General features: G+C 34.8%; 1 protein-coding gene across 13 annotated transcripts in view; it reads right to left on the minus strand.

Moving 5' to 3' along the window:
- The window catches only part of LOC142348118 (dynein axonemal heavy chain 5-like), a 242,955-nt gene that overhangs the window by 1,807 nt on the left and 224,038 nt on the right, over positions 1-17,110 (minus strand). For 12 of the 13 annotated variants that reach the window (XM_075399292.1, XM_075399290.1, XM_075399287.1 and 9 more), the window contains 5 exons: positions 16,751-17,056; positions 5,741-5,844; positions 5,399-5,519; positions 4,745-4,906; positions 4,198-4,382 (listed from right to left, as the gene is read on the minus strand). In XM_075399292.1, coding sequence (XP_075255407.1) covers positions 4,198-4,382; positions 4,745-4,906; positions 5,399-5,519; positions 5,741-5,844; positions 16,751-17,056 — 878 coding nt within the window. The remainder of the gene's footprint in view (positions 1-4,197; positions 4,383-4,744; positions 4,907-5,398; positions 5,520-5,740; positions 5,845-16,750; positions 17,057-17,110) is intronic. The other variant, XM_075399297.1, reaches the window with a different exon arrangement.

The following is a 17,110-nucleotide window of genomic DNA, read 5'->3' on the forward strand; positions in this document are numbered from 1 at the left end:
GACGACGACTTCCTAGCACGTCTTAGAGAAGAAGCACGCTATTGTGACTTCGAAAAATTGAAAGCAGCGGCCAACCCCGAAGAGGAGTTGGTAAAAATAAAGTTTATCTCAGGTTTGAGGGACCCTGAAGCAAAACCTAGACTACTAGACGGAATTAAAGCAAAACCAGCAATGTCGGTTACTGAAATGACCGAGAGCTTACAGTTCACAAGTCAAGCAATGGCTTTTGCAAGTTCTTCATCAGGTAATAAGCCCTTTAATGTGAAAGAAGAAGTTGGGTTCAACTTCAAAAAGACCTTTCGAAAACCAAATGAAAAAATTACGGCTAATAAAAACAACAACATGTGCACTAGGTGTGGAGGTAAGCCACACTCTAGTGGACCCTGTCCAGCGCTAAGTAAAAAATGCAACACCTGTGAAAAGGTGGGACCCTTCTCAAAAATGTGTAGAAGCAGACCCCAACCAAATTCAGGTAAGTACAATAAACAGAATAACTTTTGCGAAGAAGAAAATGTTTCTTCAGAGCAAGCATCTCCAGCATTAGAGATGGGAATGTTTTATACTAAAGAACAAACCTTTAGCATGTCTGTGACATTGGAATATTTCTCAATAAATAACTGCAAAGTAAAAATGCAAGTAGACACAGGTGCAGATAGCACAGTGATATCATCAAAAATATGGACTGAGCTTGGTAAACCTCAGTTGGATGGTAAGATAAGACATCTTGAAGCTTATGATGGTAATCAATAAACGCTTCTGGGATCACTTACTTGTGACGTTGAGTGGAACGGAAGCAGGCTCACTCAAAAACAACTCGCAGTTGTGCAGTCTGATAAAGAATTTGGACTGCTTGGTAGAGACCTTAACCCAAGCACGGCGTGAACAACATCACAGCCGAGCACCTACCTGCTGTGAAGGGTTACAAAGCTCATGTGAAGTTGATACCAGGAACACAGCCAATGTTCTGCAAAGCCAGAAAAATACCTCTACCTCTTCAAGACAAGGTCACAGAGAATCTGGAACAAATCGTCAGACAAGGCATCCTTGAACCGGTACAGCCAGGAGGAGTCACTAATGCATCTCCAGTGCTGTGGCAAAGAAAGAAGAGTGGAGAACTGAGACTTTGCGTGGACTTGAAAGTGCACATCAATGGCAAGGTCATGGATGAGGACTACCCAATACCGGACATGGAGACGATCTTCCACAACCTACATGGGGCCTCATACTTTGGCAAAATTGACCTCTCAGATGCCTACTATCAAATTGAACTTGACGAAGAAGCTAAAGATTTATGCACAATTAACATATCTCAGGGACTGTTCAAGATGTGCCGACTACCTCAGGGATTGAAAAACTCTTCTTCAATCTTCCAGAATTGCATCGAATCAACACTCAAAGGAATTAAAGGTGTTGTCATCTTTCAAGACGATGTACTGGTGTATGGAACTACCAAGGAGCAGTTCGACAAGAGAATGCTTGCAGTCAAGAGTCGACTACGTGAGAAAAACTTTACTATTAATGAGAAAAAATCTAACTCAAAACCAGTCGATAGCGTTAGCTTTTTGGGATACCATTTCAAAGGAGGGAATAGCACCAGATCCCAAACATGTTGAAAATATAAAAAAAATGCAAAAGCACCAACTAACAATAAACAACTCGAATCGTTTGTTGGGCTAGCTAATTTTTAAGGAAGAATGATTCCTGATTTTGCAACAAAAATGCTACCCTTAAATAACATGAGAAATAGCAATTTCTCATGGGGCAAAATGCAACAAAAAACCTTTGAAGACATAAAAAAATGAATTATGTGCTAACCCACTAGTACAGCCATATAGTATACAAAAAGAAGCAACAGTTACTACTGACGCCTCTGAAAAAGCCATTCGCGGGGTTCTTTCGCAAGAAGGACATCCAGTCATATATGTATCGAGAAAATTGACTCCAGCGGAGCAAAACTACTCGAAAATAGAGCAGGAAGCACTGGCAATTGTCTTTGTGGTCACAAGATTGAAGCAATTCCTTCTTGGAAGACGATTTACCCTACAGACTGACCACAAACCACTCAAATATCTCTTTGCACCAGACGAGGAGATCCCGAAGACAGCATCAGCGTGAATCACAAGATGGGCAATAGCTCTAATGGGTTTCGACTATGAGTTGAAGTACACACCAGGGGAGCAGATACCCCATGCAGATGCTTTGAGCAGCAGAATGGATTTTGACGAAGACGAATCCGACAACGATCGAGTGTGCTTCGCAATCAATAACATCTACTTCGCCCACAGTGATTTGGTGACCCAAGCAGAAATCAAAACTGAACTTGGAACAAACAGACTCTTCCAGGACATAATGAAACGAACCAAAAGCGGCAATTGGAAACAAGGTTCAGAAGCGGAAAAAGGATTCGAACAACAGAAAGATGCACTTACTTTACATAATGGAATCATCTTCAGAGGTGTTGTTCCTTTCATTCCACCCAAACTACGACTCTTGGCTTTGGCAAAAAAGCATGAGACACATCCCGGAAAGAATGCAACTGAGGCATCCGTCAGAATGATAGCATGGTGGCCTGGCATTACCCAAGACGTTCAACACTTTGTTAGTAAATGTAAGAATTGTCAATTGAACAGGCCTAGCCTGGGAAAAACAGTCTCTACGTGGCCAGAAGCCGACGTTTGGGAACGGCTCCACATGGACTGGGGTTATGTAAGGACCAAGGCAATATCTTAGTAATTGTTGACGCGGGTTCTGGTTGGATAGAAGCCTTCCCCGCGGGAAATAGAACATCAGAAACAGTTAAAATATATCTTAGTCAAATCTTTGCAAGATTCGGAATACCAAAAACTTTAGTTTCTGATAATGGTCCTAAATTTGTAAGTGGTGACCTTAAACAGTGGTGTGAATCACTGGGAATTAAGAAAATAGAATCACCCGTCTATCATCCAAGAGCTAATGGACTAGCTGAAAGAGCAGTTCAGACAGTGAAGCGGGCACTTCAAGCGTGGAGTCCAAACCTTAATGTGTCATTTGGAGCATTCCTGCAAAGGGCACTGATGACACATCGCAACACTTCAAAGACGAGGAGCAAAACTCCAGTTGAACTCTTGTTGGGACGCAGAGTGAGACTACCAGCAATAGCAGATTTCGACTTGTGCGAACCAATTCTATTCAAGGCCAACGAAAAGACAAAAACAGTTCCTGCTACCTTCATCATCAGGAAGGGCTTGAACACATTTTCATACAGCCCGAAAACTCAGCACGGACTATTCTAGTGAGCGACAACCAAATTGCGAGAATAGACGAGGACAATGTGAAAACTGAACCAGCAGTGGAGGAGACCATATCTCAATCAGAACCACAAACTCAGAACACAGATGTGGGACCTTCACATCAAGATGAAGCTTCTGCAGCCACATCATCTGCAGAGCACCAACAACCCGAAACCTCAGAGCCTTCACGAACATCAACCATGAACAGAAAACAACCTGACAGATTTGGAGAACCTATACCCACAAACTTGCTTAAAAAAGGAGGGAGGATGTGATGGTTTCAATGAAACATCAAGAAACTCAAAAGTTTTATAAAAGTTTCAAAGAACGAAAGAAGAACTTACCTGACGAACTTTATTGCTGTGTCGATAAGTAATGGCTACAAAACTAAACTCAATTCTTATTTTGTTTTGGCGCTATCATTATCTTATTGACCTATCAATCATATGTCAGAAGTAAATTCTCCCACCAACAGAAACCTGATTCTAACATCCACCGACCTCCAACTAATGAACTCGATTGTACCCAAGCCATATATGATTCTCATGAAATGTTGATGAAAATAGAAAATCACCTCCGGGATTCGGAGTTAAGATCTATTCACATGCCAATCATGTAAAATATTTTTAGCTAATCTAAATTTTCTCTGTATATTTTCGCATAGATAACCACTATAAATACAAGCTAATTTTTGTATATATTCAGTTCAAAATTTAATTTAAAATTCAACTCATTGAATTCTTTGACCCGTGTTATCGACCACGACACCACATAATATAAAATATGCTCAGTTTGGACTTGAAATAAATAGTTATAAACGCTTTCATAACTATTTATTTCAAGTCCATTCTGAGAATATTTTGTATCATGTGGAATTTTCACTTCAGTAGCACACAAGTAATATCATCCACGTATACCACTGTCCAACCTGAATATATCCTCGGGTATTGGTTTGTCAGCCTTGGGTGTGGGAACCAGGTGTACAACTGGGAGTGGACAGAACCCTCGGGGTGACGCGGGTTCATCCACTAATTCCATATTGCTCTTCTCCCATCTGCAGCCCCACATGAACAGACTGTGCATGAACATGCCCTCTGGGGGAGGGTCGCGAAGCTGCAAAAAGACGATGGTTTGCAAGATGCCAGGAACGAATGTTCCAAAACACCCATTATTTACCACAAAAGTTAAAATACCAGAGATAATGTTACGCATAATTTTGCCCCTGTAAGTACTCAAATGTATGATGTTTTAGGCGACAAATGAGCTAATTTGTGAACGTTAATTTGAACGTTTATTTCGGGTACTTAAAACTTTTCAACCTAAGTTACCCAAAGTTTGCCGTCCAATTCCAAAACTATGCAAATTGTGAAGAAGTGCAGTGTCTTCATTGCAAATAAGAGACCAAAAAACTATTTAAATCACTTTTCAGCTATCTCTATGAACGTAATCAACAAACAATCAAAATCGTATCATACATGATCTTTGTCACGTCCGGTGATTTCAGTTCTGAAAACTAGTTGTTCCACTTGTCCTGCAGCATCGCTGTAGCTTTTGAGCAGCTCCTGTTTCAAACATGCCAGAAGACCCCTTGGGTTGTAGAACCCACCTAGCCAGTACGCTGGACACTTCTCGCGGCCCTGAAACAAGTTACATTTGTAAAAATTGTCGGTTCTGAGAATCTATAGCAGAGTTTACCCAGCCCCGTATGTGATATGTAAATAATTCTAAAAAAGCAATAGTGGTTATTGGTAGATAATACTGATTTCGCAAATATCAGAGCACTTTATTTTCATTTGTTAAAAAACTCTACGAGTTTAACAATCCATTTTGGTATATTTTGTAAATGAGCACCAATAAATTCAAGGATCTGATCAGATACCGCACCTTAATGAATATAACTTCAACTGCCAAACAGTCCAATTCTGATTTGTGATGTCCCTCATAATTATAGACCAACAAGTGTTTTAGCATTGGAACGTTCTAATTAAACTTGTTACAGAATATGTCATTTGTATCGGTATTGAATGTTAACTTTTTCTAAGCTCCATTTCAATCTTGTCTCTTTCTTGACTTTATCGAATTCAAGTTCATCATGTTCAGTTTCTCTCTCAAAACTGATTAAATGTTACCTGTTGCAGCATTCTCTCTAACTGAGTAGCTCTGGCTGTGAGGTCATTGACCCACTGTATCAACGTCCATTGGCCCTCTTTGGGCCCTCTCTCCCACGAAGAGGCAAGACCCAGCCATTCCCTACAAAACAAAACCTAGGGATCGAAGCAGAGGATGCTTAGGTGCATTTTTGTACAAAAAAGCTAACATCGAATCACCTTCAACTTACATTTTATCTGCATTAGATAAATTTTTCAGGATAAAATTTACAACTGTTCAACATTCACGTACCATAATTAAATTCGCGCTTTTTTGTAATCAGTTGTAATTGGCTAAAAGGAAAAGGCTACAAAAGTTTTCACCTTGGGATCCTTCCCATGTGCAGATCCATGGCAACTGACTTGATGACGTCATTCAAAGTGTCGCCCAATACCTTTGTAGGATCCTCAATTGCGTGCTTGATTAGCTAAAACGAGAACAAATTCTACACACGTCAAGCATCCAATGAGTAAAGATGGTTGCTATGAGAGATGAAATATGATCCAAATGAATATAGTGGATTCTCAAATGACCATGTACGTACCGGTGAACTATAGTGAGTGAGTGAGTGATGTTTTTAATTGAGTTAAATTCAGTTGGCGCTGTTATTAAAATGAATAAAAACAAAGGTGCCGCAACTGCACAGCAAAGTAGAATGCAACAAAAACGAAGGCAGCTCCAAAAAGCGCTCAAAGTTACCAATAATTCAACGATATTTTGATAACCTGGTCATTGTAGTGAAAACTATTTACAAAGAGGCTCTGTAATACGCATGCGCACATAATGTTCAGCATCCCTCTCCTCCACAAAAATTAATACAAATAACAATGCTGTTCTTTCGAAGAAAAACGAAGCATATTTCATAGTTTACAAATAGATTGGCTCTTGAATCTGAAAGTTATTTTTTTCTTAAAATGAAAATCAGCCAATACACAAGAATTACATAAACGCTTATGGCAAAATTTGCGCAAATTCAACATAAAAAAAACAAACTTTACAGTTCGCTATTAAGCAATAAGGAAATTATGTATATTTAGAAATCTGTGCTTTCTGAAAATGAACATCAATTATAACATTTTTTAATGATTTTATCGCAGATGACAGCAACCAAATTGTTATCATGTTTTTGCGAAAGGCAACTCGTTCTAGAAGTTCACATAACCTGACAAAGTAGATCAGCAAAAAAACATGTCGCCAAAGAATTTTTTGAAAGCACCAAGTTTCAGCCGATGCAGGAATATATCCCCGAAGTTAAAAACAAAATAAACTAAACTGAATCCTCAAAAGGAGTTGAAAACAAATTGATTGTTTGAATCCACTCCTCCTTTATCAAAAATTTTGAAACTGATCGAAATAGTATCAAATTTATACAGCTTGATGAAAGCAAAATTATTGCAGTTTATAAAGAAAAAATGGAAAAATTGAAGTAATAAAAAAAGTTACAGCATTCAGAACTCTAAATAATAGAGAAATTGATAAGAAAACTTCGTACTTGGTAGGTAAGGTACAGCTAGGATGCAAAAAAAAAGAAACAAAATGTTTATGCTTGCTTGTCATCCCTTACAATTTTAAAGCTCTATCAAACCATAATAAGTGAAAGAATCTGAAAAAAAACGAAAAAAGAGAAAGTTTATCTTCCAATAGAACTGAATAAATTATCTATGTCGCTCATGTGCAGTCGTGATATCTGCACAAAATCACAATTAATTGCTTGACATCTAGCTCATAATAGTTTCAAAACCAGAAATATCGATAAAATAAAAAAAATACTATTAATCAAGGAATTCTCAATTACGATCAAACTTAGTTTATTGAAATTTTCAGTGAAAATTGGAAACTACAACAAGGAGGCTCAGAAATTTGCATTCGCACATTAAGTTCCGACCCCGCTCATCTACATTTTTCACTTAATTGTCTACCAAATGAGGAAGAGATAAAAAAAAATTAACATATCATTATATCGTGCAACAAACTACTAAAAGATTAATACAATCTACTCTAGAGGACCTATGAGACCTGTGGCTACCATAACATGACTAACAGAAAAGACGACAATAAAAATCAAATAATTACAAATATTAATTACGACCAAAACTCCTTGTCCATTTTTTTGAAAACCACTAATAACCAAATCAAAAAGGCATCAGATAAAATTTATGCTCAGATGATTAACCGGCACTTTTTTGGCACAAAATATGGTACAAAACATGGGACTTTTCCTCAATGCGACTTGGCAACAACTCGACTAGAAATGAGCAAAAATGGCAAAGTTTATTAAAACATTGCGTTTTTAAAAAAAAAAAGAATTAAAATCGAAATGATTAGAAACATCAAGCATCTAATGAAATCATTGAGAGAGTCTTTTGTACCTCAAAAGAGAGCGACTGAGGCCTTTAATTATCCAGGATATGTCAAACGACTACAAAAAAAACGACAAGTACAGGCAAAAACTAAAAATTTGCACGAAAAATTATGCCAGAAAACGATGTCCCCCCAATCAATTAAATATTAAGCTGACCACTAAAAACAATAAAAATCTTTGTTTGCATTTTTTGAAGGTAACCAAATTGGAAAATCAAATGACGCCCATTATTATGATACCGTGAAAAGAGAACAAAAACCTACAAAAAAAGGCAAAAATGCAAAAATCAGGAAAATTGGTTTTATGAAAACTGGTTGTTCCAAAATGAAAGACAATTTGAGGGAAAAAACCCGTTACGAAGCGCAAATTGTATTTTAATAGATAAATGATGTGAATTGTAAATAGAGATGCTTAGCTACAATTTAACAGAAATAAAATTGGAAGATCTCAAAAATCTATCTCTTTTTTTAATTAAAAACAAATATTTTCAGAAATCATAGCCGACAAAAGCTTTCGACTAAAAGAGTAGACAATTTGTCTTGCAACTACTTGGAAAATTAATTGCGACTGTTATTAATGAGTCTAATCCATAAGACTATAAAAAAAACACTAAATACAAACTGAACTAATAAATTTTACGATTAACTTAACGGAACCACAGTTTTGAAGCCATTATATTTATATTAACAGCGAGAATATTAACAGCAAGAATAAGACATCTTCATTTGCGTCTCCATTGACCATCATAACGTCTTTTTGTATAACGACTGCCACAAAATGACAACAAAAAGAACCACAAAAACTGAAAAGTATCTAAACTTCACAAAATTCATCTGAAACAAATTGTCTAAGCCCTGATGACATCATTTAAAATGTTTAAACAACATAAAACTTTTTTTTGATTCAAGAAAACATTAAAAAGAGCTCTAAGTAATGAGGCTAATTTACGAAATTGATACAACATTGTATAATACAAAAAAAACGCAAACCAGAACAAAAAGGGATAAGTTGAAGAATACTTCAACTCTTTTTATAAGAAAACTAATGGGAAAGTCACAACAATCATTAGCTATTTACCGATATTAGTCATTAAATTCATTTTGTATCTATAGTTGGCCACTGAGACCTTTAGTTACACAATATTTGGAATATGACGGCAAAAACTAACAACAAATAAAGGGCAAAAATAAAAAAAACTCTATCAATTTCTGCAAGAGAACGGTGTCGCAGCTTTTCAAACCAGATGTTATGAAAGCAAAAAATATGTTCAGTTTCAAATGTTTCAAAACCTTTTTTAGTTAGGTTGTTAAATAATGTTACAATTTACAAAAGAAACAAAAACAACAGCAAAAATGGGAAATTATGCACAAAAATCAGAAAACTTTGTATGAATACTCGTAGTACCAAAAGCAAGAAAACCTTCTGTTAAAACAATCGGCCATAAATTTAGCTTGTATTCTATACAGAGGAAAGATTGATCTGTACTTACTGAGAATAAAAAAAAAGTTGACTAAAAGAACATAAAAAATTGACAAGTTCAAAAAATCACAGAAATTTTATTAAAACAAATGCATTCAATAATATAGGAGGCATTAGGTAATGACCGAATGAATAGAAAAGTTCACTTGCAACCCTTGAGGTAGAAATTTAGATCTTTGAGTGGTTAAATTAAACTTAAAAATCAGCCTGCCAAAGTCATAACTCAAAGCCATAAAAACCCTTTGGTTCTCTGAAAACAAACTGTTTCTACATTTGGCCTCAAATTTACGTAAAATGGAGCTGCCAGTAACGGAGCTGTGAATAAAAAATATTGTCAGTAATTAACACTAAAAAAACAAAAGCAAAAAAGTTTGAAAGAAGGCAGCATCAAAATAAAACCAAAAAATCTCTGCTTCTAAGAATCCATGATTTTGTCGAACCTCTCCCTGATTTTGTCGCGCGCCCAGCAAATCCACCAAGTGTTCCAAGTGTTTGCGAATTAGACCAATTGTTGCGTGGAATTCTTCAAATATTAAAAAAGAACGATGCATTTTGTATAATTATCGAGTTAAATCTGCAAAAAACGGCAAAGTTTTAATTCCAGAAGACTTTCATACGGCGCCTAATTGCAACTAGTGCTCCTTTTGAAATTAGGGCGTCTGTTTTAAGGTTTCTAGTTCACTAAGTCTGGCAAACTTTAACAAAGTGGACCAAAAAAGCATATTTTGTGCCATTTTTGATGAAAAAAGTTTGAATTTTGAAAATTTTGTCAAAAATTTTAGCCAAAAAAACTTCAATCAAACAATTCAACAAAGCTCTTCTATCTCTAACGATTAAAAAAAACACTCTGCCGTTAAAAATTTTAACTTACTTTGAACTATCTTAGCGAAATTTTGTCAAATTTTAGCAAAAGTTCCTGAAAATGTGAACAAAAACAGTCGAATGTTCACAAAATTTTAAACCTCGATAACTCCCTATAAGAAAACGAAAATCGAAAAAATCTTTTCAATTCTGTATTCTACGCTGGACGGGCTTTTCAATGATACCACTCACAATTCTCTACGATGAATATATCGATCGGCCAAAATTGACTGAACAAAAAAAACAGTTGAGTATATAGTTCCTCCTCCCCACTAAAGTGGGGGTCGGAACAATAAAATAACAACTTGGATCAAAATAAGAAACACCGGCTTTATATTGACTTGAGCTTTCATAGAAATGACTGTTCTTCCTGATGGCTTCTTTGACAGAAGAAACTTCACCAAAACAAACTTTCATAAACAAACTTTGATCAAACTTAGTTTAATGAAACCATCAGTGAAATTCTCAATTAAGACCAAACTTGTAGTGAAAACTATTCACAAAGAGGCTCTGTAATACGCATGCGCACATAATGTTCAGCATCCCTCTCCTCCACAAAAATTAATACAAATAACAATGCTGTTCTTTCGAAGAAAAACGAAGCATATTTCATAGTTTACAAATAGATTGGCTCTTGAATCTGAAAGTTATTTTTTTCTTAAAATGAAAATCAGCCAATACACAAGAACTACAAAAACGCTTATGGCAAAATTTGCGCAAATTCAACATAAAAAAACAAACTTTACAGTTCGCTATTAAGCAATAAGGAAATTATGTATATTTAGAAATCTGTGCTTTCTGAAAATGAACATCAATTATAACTTTTTTTAATGATTTTATCGCAGATGACAGCAACCAAATTGTTATCATGTTTTTGCGAAAGGCAACTCGTTCTAGAAGTTCACATAACCTGACAAAGTAGATCAGCAAAAAAACATGTCGCCAAAGAATTTTTTGAAAGCACCAAGTTTCAGCCGATGCAGGAATATATCCCCGAAGTTAAAAACAAAATAAACTAAACTGAATCCTCAAAAGGAGTTGAAAACAAATTGATTGTTTGAATCCACTCCTCCTTTATCAAAAATTTTGAAACTGATCGAAATAGTATCAAATTTATACAGCTTGATGAAAGCAAAATTATTGCAGTTTATAAAGAAAAAATGGAAAAATTGAAGTAATAAAAAAAGTTACAGCATTCAGAACTCTAAATAATAGAGAAATTGATAAGAAAACTTCGTACTTGGTAGGTAAGGTACAGCTAGGATGCAAAAAAAAGAAACAAAATGTTTATGCTTGCTTGTCATCCCTTACAATTTTAAAGCTCTATCAAACCATAATAAGTGAAAGAATCTGAAAAAAAACGAAAAAGAGAAAGTTTATCTTCCAATAGAACTGAATAAATTATCTATGTCGCTCATGTGCAGTCGTGATATCTGCACAAAATCACAATTAATTGCACATTCACAATTGACATCTAGCTCATAATAGTTTCAAAACCAGAAATATCGATAAAATAAAAAAAATACTATTAATCAAGGAATTCTCAATTACGATCAAACTTAGTTTATTGAAATTTTCAGTGAAAATTGGAAACTACAACAAAGAGGCTCAGAAATTTGCATTCGCACATTAAGTTCCGACCCCGCTCATCTACATTTTTCACTTAATTGTCTACCAAATGAGGAAGAGATAAAAAAAAAATTAACATATCATTATATCGTGCAACAAACTACTAAAAGATTAATACAATCTACTCTAGAGGACCTATGAGACCTGTGGCTACCATAACATGACTAACAGAAAAGACGACAATAAAAATCAAATAATTACAAATATTAATTACGACCAAAACTCCTTGTCCATTTTTTTGAAAACCACTAATAACCAAATCAAAAAGGCATCAGATAAAATTTATGCTCAGATGATTAACCGGCACTTTTTTGGCACAAAATATGGTACAAAACATGGGACTTTTCCTCAATGCGACTTGGCAACAACTCGACTAGAAATGAGCAAAAATGGCAAAGTTTATTAAAACATTGCGTTTTTAAAAAAAAAAAGAATTAAAATCGAAATGATTAGAAACATCAAGCATCTAATGAAATCATTGAGAGAGTCTTTTGTACCTCAAAAGAGAGCGACTGAGGCCTTTAATTATCCAGGATATGTCAAACGACTACAAAAAAACGACAAGTACAGGCAAAAACTAAAAATTTGCACGAAAAATTATGCCCGAAAACGATGTCCCCCCAATCAGTTAAATATTAAGCTGACCACTAAAAACAATAAAAATCTTTGTTTGCATTTTTTGAAGGTAACCAAATTGGAAAATCAAATGACGCCCATTATTATCATACCGTAAAAAGAGAACAAAAACCTACAAAAAAGGCAAAAATGCAAAAATCAGGAAAATTGGTTTTATGAAAACTGGTTGTTCCAAAATGAAAGACAATTTGAGGGAAAAAACCCGTTACGAAGCGCAAATTGTATTTTAATAGATAAATGATGTGAATTGTAAATAGAGATGCTTAGCTACAATTTAACAGAAATAAAATTGGAAGATCTCAAAAATCTATCTCTTTTTTTTTAATTAAAAACAAATATTTTCAGAATTCATAGCCGACAAAAGCTTTCGACTAAAAGAGTAGACAATTTGTCTTGCAACTACTTGGAAAATTAATTGCGACTGTTATTAATGAGTCTAATCCATAAGACTATAAAAAAAACACTAAATACAAACTGAACTAATAAATTTTACGATTAACTTAACGAAACCACAGTTTTGAAGCCATTATATTTATATTAACAGCGAGAATATTAACAGCAAGAATAAGACATCTTCATTTGCGTCTCCTTTGACCATCATAAGGTCTTTTTGTATAACGACTGCCGCAAAATGACAACAAAAAGAACCACAAAAACTGAAAAGTATCTAAACTTCACAAAATTCATCTGAAACAAATTGTCTAAGCCCTGATGACATCATTTAAAATGTTTAAACAACATAAAACTTTTTTTTGATTCAAGAAAACATTAAAAAGAGCTCTAAGTAATGAGGCTAATTTACGAAATTGATACAACATTGTATAATACAAAAAAAAAACGCAAACCAGAACAAAAAGGGATAGGTTGAAGAATACTTCAACTCTTTTTATAAGAAAATCAATTGGAAAGTCACAACAATCATTAGCTATTTACCGATATTAGTCATTAAATTCATTTTGTATCTATAGTTGGCCACTGAGACCTTTAGTTACACAATATTTGGAATATGACGGCAAAAACTAACAACAAATAAAGGGCAAAAATAAAAAAAACTCTATCAATTTCTGCAAGAGAACGGTGTCGCAGCTTTTCAAACCAGATGTTATGAAAGCAAAAAATATGTTCAGTTTCAAATGTTTCAAAACCTTTTTTTAGTTAGGTTGTTAAATAATGTTACAATTTACAAAAGAAACAAAAACAACAGCAAAAATGGGAAATTATGCACAAAAATCAGAAAACTTTGTATGAATACTCGTAGTACCAAAAGCAAGAAAACCTTCTGTTAAAACAATCGGCCATAAATTTAGCTTGTATTCTATACAGAGGAAAGATTGATCTGTACTTACTGAGAATAAAAAAAAAGTTGACTAAAAGAACATAAAAAATTGACAAGTTCAAAAAATCACAGAAATTTTATTAAAACAAAGGCATTCAATAATATAGGAGGCATTAGGTAATGACCGAATGAATAGAAAAGTTCAATTGCAACCCTTGAGGTAGAACTTTAGATCTTTGAGTGGTTAAATTAAACTTAAAAATCAGCCTGCCAAAGTCATAACTCAAAGCCATAAAAACCCTTTGGTTCTCTGAAAACAAACTGTTTCTACATTTGGCCTCAAATTTACGTAAAATGGAGCTGCCAGTAACGGAGCTGTGAATAAAAAATATTGTCAGTAATTAACACTAAAAAAAACAAAAGCAAAAAAGTTTGAAAGAAGGCAGCATCAAAATAAAACCAAAAAATCTCTGCTTCTAAGAATCCATGATTTTGTCGAACCTCTCCCTGATTTTGTCGCGCGCCCAGCAAATCCACCAAGTGTTCCAAGTGTTTGCGAATTAGACCAATTGTTGCGTGGAATTCTTCAAATATTAAAAAAGAACGATGCATTTTGTATAATTATCGAGTTAAATCTGCAAAAAACGGCAAAGTTTTAATTCCAGAAGACTTTCATACGGCGCCTAATTGCAACTAGTGCTCCTTTTGAAATTAGGGCGTCTGTTTTAAGGTTTCTAGTTCACTAAGTCTGGCAAACTTTAACAAAGTGGACCAAAAAAGCATATTTTGTGCCATTTTTGATGAAAAAAGTTTGAATTTTGAAAATTTTGTCAAAAATTTTAGCCAAAAAAACTTCAATCAAACAATTCAACAAAGCTCTTTTATCTCTAACGATTAAAAAAACACTCTGCCGTTAAAAATTTTAACTTACTTTGAACTATCTTAGCGAAATTTTGTCAAATTTTAGCAAAAATTCCTGAAAATGTGAACAAAAACAGTCGAATGTTCACAAAATTTTAAACCTCGATAACTCCCTATAAGAAAACGAAAATCGAAAAAATCTTTTCAATTCCGTATTCTACGCTGGACGGGCTTTTCAATGATACCACTCACAATTCTCTACGATGAATATATCGATCGGCCAAAATTGACTGAACAAAAAAAAACAGTTGAGTATATAGTTCCTCCTCCCCACTAAAGTGGGGGTCGGAACAATAAAATAACAACTTGGATCAAAATAAGAAACACCGGCTTTATATTGACTTGAGCTTTCATAGAAATGACTGTTCTTCCTGATGGCTTCTTTGACAGAAGAAACTTCACCAAAACAAACTTTCATAAACAAACTTTGATCAAACTTAGTTTAATGAAACCATCAGTGAAATTCTCAATTAAGACCAAACTTAGTTTTACGAAACTTTTAGTGAAAAATTGGAAAAAACAATATGACAACTTGGATCAAAATAAGAAACACCGGCCTAATATTCACTTGTGCTTTCAAAGAAATTGCTGTTCTTCTTGATGGCAGCGTTGACAGAAGAAAGTTAACCAAAAAAACCTTTCATAAAGAAAGACATCTTTTTCTCTGCTCATACATCGAAATAGGGAAAATTAGTAGGAGCAAGCAGTAAACCAGGTTAGGTTTTGAAATTTTTTTTGCGCTCCTGATTATTTTTGGAGCCTCAGATTTACTTGCACTGTCTTATGAAAAGGAGCTTTCCAAAAAATGGTGATTGGTTTTTATCAACTCACTTTCATATCCAAATTTTACGCAATTTCAAATGGTCAACAGCTCAAAAGAAAAAAGATTTTAAAAGACAAGAAAATGCGAACTGGTTCTACCTTATCATTCGTTTCAAATAATCTTTGTTATTTTTTCTTTCTTTTCAATGGCCTGAAAACCTGATTTCTCATTAGGATTTTAGAACGAATTAAAGAAAAAAACCGTTGTCGTAAAAGCAAGTTTTTCCCAAAAGAACCAACAAAAATTTTTTTAAACTTTCCTGTTAATTTTGTGAAAGTGTTTGATTGGTTCGGTCGATTATCCGGATGGGAGTCAAAATATCTATTTGTTTCAAATAAAAACTGGGCGGCAGTTGATACAAAAAACCATAAAAATTGAAAAGAACCATAAAAATAGTGAAATTTCATAAATATCAACGGGAAAAATTAAAAATTATGATTTGAGATCAAACATTTCTGTAAATTGATTATATAGCTTGATAGCAATACTGTAGATTTGCGGTGATTTTTCTTTTTCAAAATTTGCAGATTTGGCGCCAAACTTTCTGAAGTTTAGCTGTATTCAATGAAAATCATAAACATTGCTCCAAGCCAAACCTATAACGATTAATCTCTGAAAAGGAAGACATTGTTGTTATGTTTAAAAATTTAGGTATAATTGACCAAAAATGTCGAAACTTGATAGAAAATGTCATTAAATTGGCGACTTATAATCAACCTGAAGTTCACCAAACTTTAAACCTGATAACTTTGCGAAAAAGACGAAATAACACGACAAAAACACTTTTTGAGTATATGAATTCTACAGTTCTCGCTAAAAGTGAGAGGCCTGAAAAATGCCAAATGACGCTTTATCTGATACATAATGCAGCATTCTGTCATTCATAGCACAAAAGTACTGCTATAAACTTTTAGTTGCAAATGGATTTATTAGCCGCATCAGAAAAAAACATCACAAAACATTCTAGTCAATCTACTGAAACTTTCCAAACATAACCGACTAACGTCGGGTGAATTGCTCTCAAACGACTGGCAAGCAGTTGGCTTTGGTTGTACACAAGTGGGGCTCAGAACTCAGAGATGTGAGGCTCAGAACTCAGAGTTGAAAAGAGGGGTGGGTGGGGGGTCAACCTCTAAGAACCGCTCTTTACACCGTAAGTATAAGTCTCCAAAACAGTTTCTGTGAATCGCATTGGAGACTAGTGAGCTGAAAGGCGCTAAGAGCACTTAATGCCCACTGGGTGCTACCTATTTATCCCGTTTTTGAGGACGAAAAAAAAATAAAAAATGGTCACTAAGTGATCTAAAATGAAACGTGCTCGCGCTTTCATGCCAATACTTCCGCACGTTTTTTGTTCCGCCTCTTGGCAGAGAATATTTTCCCGAGTTGCCTTGATTCAGTCTTTCTGTATTCCGATTTGACAACGAAGGCGTGCCAACAGCGTTTGATTGGTTCGGTCGATTATCCGAGCCACCGTTAGTCGTTGTGTGATTATTATTGCTATCGTTCGTATTCGTGTTATCAGTCGTGGCACGACTCACGACTCGAGGCGTATTTTGTGGGATACTTAGTCGTGATTTTGGGTCTTTTTGACCATCTTCGTCTTCCGGGTGGAGAAAGTAGAACCATGGTTCGTATAATTGACGAACCATCTAATGATGAAATACGGTCAGTTAACTGTTTTAATAACTTGAAAAGAAAACTGT

Source organism: Convolutriloba macropyga, chromosome 10, assembly GCF_964194025.1.
Source record: "Convolutriloba macropyga chromosome 10, txConMacr16.3, whole genome shotgun sequence".
In the NCBI taxonomy this organism is placed as follows: Eukaryota; Metazoa; Xenacoelomorpha; order Acoela; family Convolutidae; genus Convolutriloba; species Convolutriloba macropyga.